The following is a 3598-nucleotide window of genomic DNA, read 5'->3' as shown; positions in this document are numbered from 1 at the left end:
GTTCATTCCGTCTTTTTAAAAAAAAAAAAAAAAAAAAAAAAAAAAAATCAGTATGCACCAAGCATGGTGCATATGCCTCCACGAAGTAAATTTCAATAGTCATCACATTAAGAATGACTATTGTCGAATTTTCACTAAAAAGTACTTAGGGGGCATTTGGTTCACGAAATATAGGTATGAGGTATGGGTTTAAAATGACTAAAACCCATACCATATGTTTGGCTGTCAAAAATATGAATTTCAAATCCATACCTTAAACCCATGAGGTATGGGGTTTAGAAACCTTGGGGGGAGGTGGGTTTGACTCATTCCGTTCCCTTAGGTATCAAATAAAAGGAGAGAATAGTGAGATATTCCATTCCAAAATTAAACCAAACACATGGTATTAAGTATTAAGTTCCAACCCGATACCACCTTAACCCCATTCCTGATTCCAACCCCATACCACTCTGTGAACCAAACGCCCCCTTAATGGCTATTAGTATAAGGAAAGGTGAAAGTAAGGTAAAAGTACGTGGAGATATAAATATATTTCGCAAGGAATGAAAAATAGAAATTAAAGACTAGAAATAAGCATAACATTTAAGAGCACTCAAAATGAAATACAAATATAGAATTTTAATATAGACAAATTAACAAATTTTTAAAACTCGTAAAAGTACTTTTTGAAGAGTGCCATATGAGGGGTAAAAAGCTTAATGGCCACAAAAAAGCTACCATCCCCATTTGGATTTGATGTAATGTATGTAATTCCTTCATATTTGATTCCATTAATTCCCATAAACTTTGGTCCATCCCACCCAAAATCAGCTTCAAAACATGGCAATCTTGCCCAAGAGTTTATTGTGAGGTTTGGGGAAGTAAAAGTATGTGGTCCAAGAGTAATAGCTGTCATATCAGGATGTGATTCGACATAATCAATAGACGATCTTAAGTAGTCTATATCGTCCAATTTTTTCACTGCCTCTCGAACCTTTCTTGCGGCAAACCACAATGGTTTTGTGGTTACATCCCTTACCTTTTCTACACAAACTGCATGTAACAGGATATTGCCGCAATAGCCTTGCGGCAATGTTCTATCCTTCAGTCTTGATCGTCCATCTATGGGTATGTAGAGTTTGACGTTTTCATCATCTGCTAATCCACGCGCCTTGCATACACTGCGCCACACATGCCCGGCTTGTACCTCAAATGTACTTAGCTTATTCCCTTCGGGTGATGTTGCTTGTAGTTTTAAAGTACTCATTTCTTGTTTTGTGATTTGGAAAACACACTCTTCTGTTGTCTCCGTTTCACCTGATATAATATATTGTATCAACACACATCAAGATTTGTATATCAGAATATTATAACACATATATTTTCTGATATCTTATATCTCTAACATAATAATATGGTCAAAATTAGTATATGAATGAATATTAGAGAATGAAAAGTACTCCTTCTATCCCAGAAGTCTAGAGTACTATGAAACTTTATATAATTAAAAAATATAATTAAATTATTTTAAAAATTATACTATGAAACTTTATACTCCCTCCGTTTTTAGATACTTGCTCCATTTCTCTTGGGCACGAACGTCAATGTTAATCTTTGATCAATAATACTTTAATTATCAATAAGCATAAATTCTAACAATTGAAAATTAATAATCTATTCACTGAGACGATTCCAATAAGTAAAAAAATATAATTAAATTATTTTTAAAAATATAATTAAATTATTTTAAAAATTATATTCCCTCTGTTTCATAATGTTAGGCCCTGTTCTTTTCACCTTAAAAAAATAATATTAAGTAAAAATAATTTCAGTTCAGTAAAAATAAGTTCAGTTCAGTAAAAATAAGTTCAGTTTAGTAAAATTAATTTCAGTTCAGCAAAAATAATTTCAGTTCAGTAAAAATAAGTTCAGTTCAGTAAAATTCAGTTTTCTTAAAGAAGAATTATAATAGAAAATCAGTAAAAATAATTTCAGTTCAGTAAAAATAATTTAATTTCAGTAAAAATAAGTTCAGTTCAGTAAAAATAATTTCAGTTCAGCAAAATTAAGGTGAATCAAACAGGGCCTCAGTCCCATATAGTTACAATCACATAAAATAAGAAAAGAAATGTATTTGGAATCTAACATTAAAGTACAACATAATTCATAATTAGTTTATCTTATTTAACTTTTTTTATTTTTTATTAGGAAAGCACAAGTCATTATTGCATAGTTTAAGGTAAAAATTTCCTTACTTAGAGTCATGTCATCAATCTACAACTAATTAATTCAAAAAAAAAATCAAGTTATAAATGAAATATGTGCAATATGAGTAGATCTTTTTGAAACGCTCAAAATAGTATATGGGAATAACATTATGAAACGGAGGGAGTACTATGAAACTTTATATATATTAACACTTATCTAACAACATATTTTAGGATAAAAATACATTTTTATTATATAAGTAAAAAATTAGGGTCAAAGTTAATGCATGAATAGTGAGAAAAATCCAACGTCAAAAGAATAATGAAAAAGTAAAAAAAATATACAATAAGCAAATAACATACACACCTAATAAGCCCTTGGGAGATAAGGTCTGCTCATGCTCCAAGTGCTGAAACTTAACTTGTGGCGGGTCGCGAGGAGCAAGATAGCTAGCCCTATCATGGATAGGGTGAACAACGAGGTCAAGCCCCTTAGCTAGTCTTGCCCATGAATTGATAAAATGTAAATGCGAATATCCATCTCCTACGTGATGATGTTGTGCAAAGCCTAGGCATACACTCCCACACTTAAAGCGAGTGAGTTGCACTAGTAGAAGAGGGAACGACGAAAGCCCCTTCGAATAGTCACACTTTGGGAACACGAACTTCCTAAGTTGACAATCTGGCTTCAAATAGTCCCCAAAATCAACTAAAGCTTGTGTCGATTCCACCTCGATAAACAAGGCCCCTTTTGCGTTGCAATCAATCTCATATCGACTATTTTCGTGGTTGAATTTTAATCTGCCTGCCATTGGATAGAATGGCACTAGGGCTCTACTAAGCGACTCCTTGAGAATGTTTGTGTCAAAAAAATTGGATGAAGGTAAATGTGTAGGAGAAGAAGGGCTATTATAATCATAGAGGAAGAGAACATTTGTATGTGAGTAAGGTGTGCGTATAATCATGTCTAGCTTTGATAGCCAAAGACATGTTCTAGGGGTTGCCTCAGCAGGGCTTATCATGATGGATTCCTTCACTTTGATGCTCATTTTGCTAGGATTTTTGGATCGTTATTAGTTTCTAGCTAAACCAAATTAAAGGAGTAAATGTACTTCAATTGAGTGGTAGGAATGTAGGATGATGTTCTAATGCTTTTAAGATGGACTTTTTGGGAGTACTACATTTTCACACGGGAAAATTTATATTTTTATTCACATTATTATTATTGTTATTATTATTATTGTTATTGTTATTGTTATTGTTATTATTATTACTATTAATATTATTATTATTATTTATTATTATTATATCTCAAAAACAGATAAAGTTATACAATTTATAGAAAATTAGTGGGAAGTCGAGATACAACATGGGCCCCCACTCCTCTAGCTATAGAAAAGCCGATCCTAGTA

General features: G+C 32.1%; 1 protein-coding gene across 1 annotated transcript; it reads right to left on the bottom strand.

Annotated features, from left to right (window-relative positions):
- Positions 1–477: 477 nt before the first annotated feature.
- On the bottom strand, positions 478–3374 carry LOC145621253 (anthranilate N-benzoyltransferase protein 2-like). Its single transcript, XM_081675996.1, has 2 exons — positions 2554–3374; positions 478–1296 (listed from the first exon to the last, which is right to left on the bottom strand). Exons 1-2 carry the CDS (start codon positions 3233–3235, stop codon positions 644–646), a joined length of 1335 nt encoding a protein of 444 aa, XP_081532122.1. The 5' UTR covers positions 3236–3374; the 3' UTR covers positions 478–643.
- Between the last annotated feature and the right edge of the window lie 224 nt (positions 3375–3598).

This window comes from Chenopodium album, chromosome 27 (assembly GCF_948465745.1).
Source record: "Chenopodium album chromosome 27, dcCheAlbu1.1, whole genome shotgun sequence".
Classification (NCBI taxonomy): domain Eukaryota; kingdom Viridiplantae; phylum Streptophyta; class Magnoliopsida; order Caryophyllales; family Amaranthaceae; genus Chenopodium; species Chenopodium album.
This window is presented reverse-complemented; position numbering and strand designations above follow the sequence as displayed.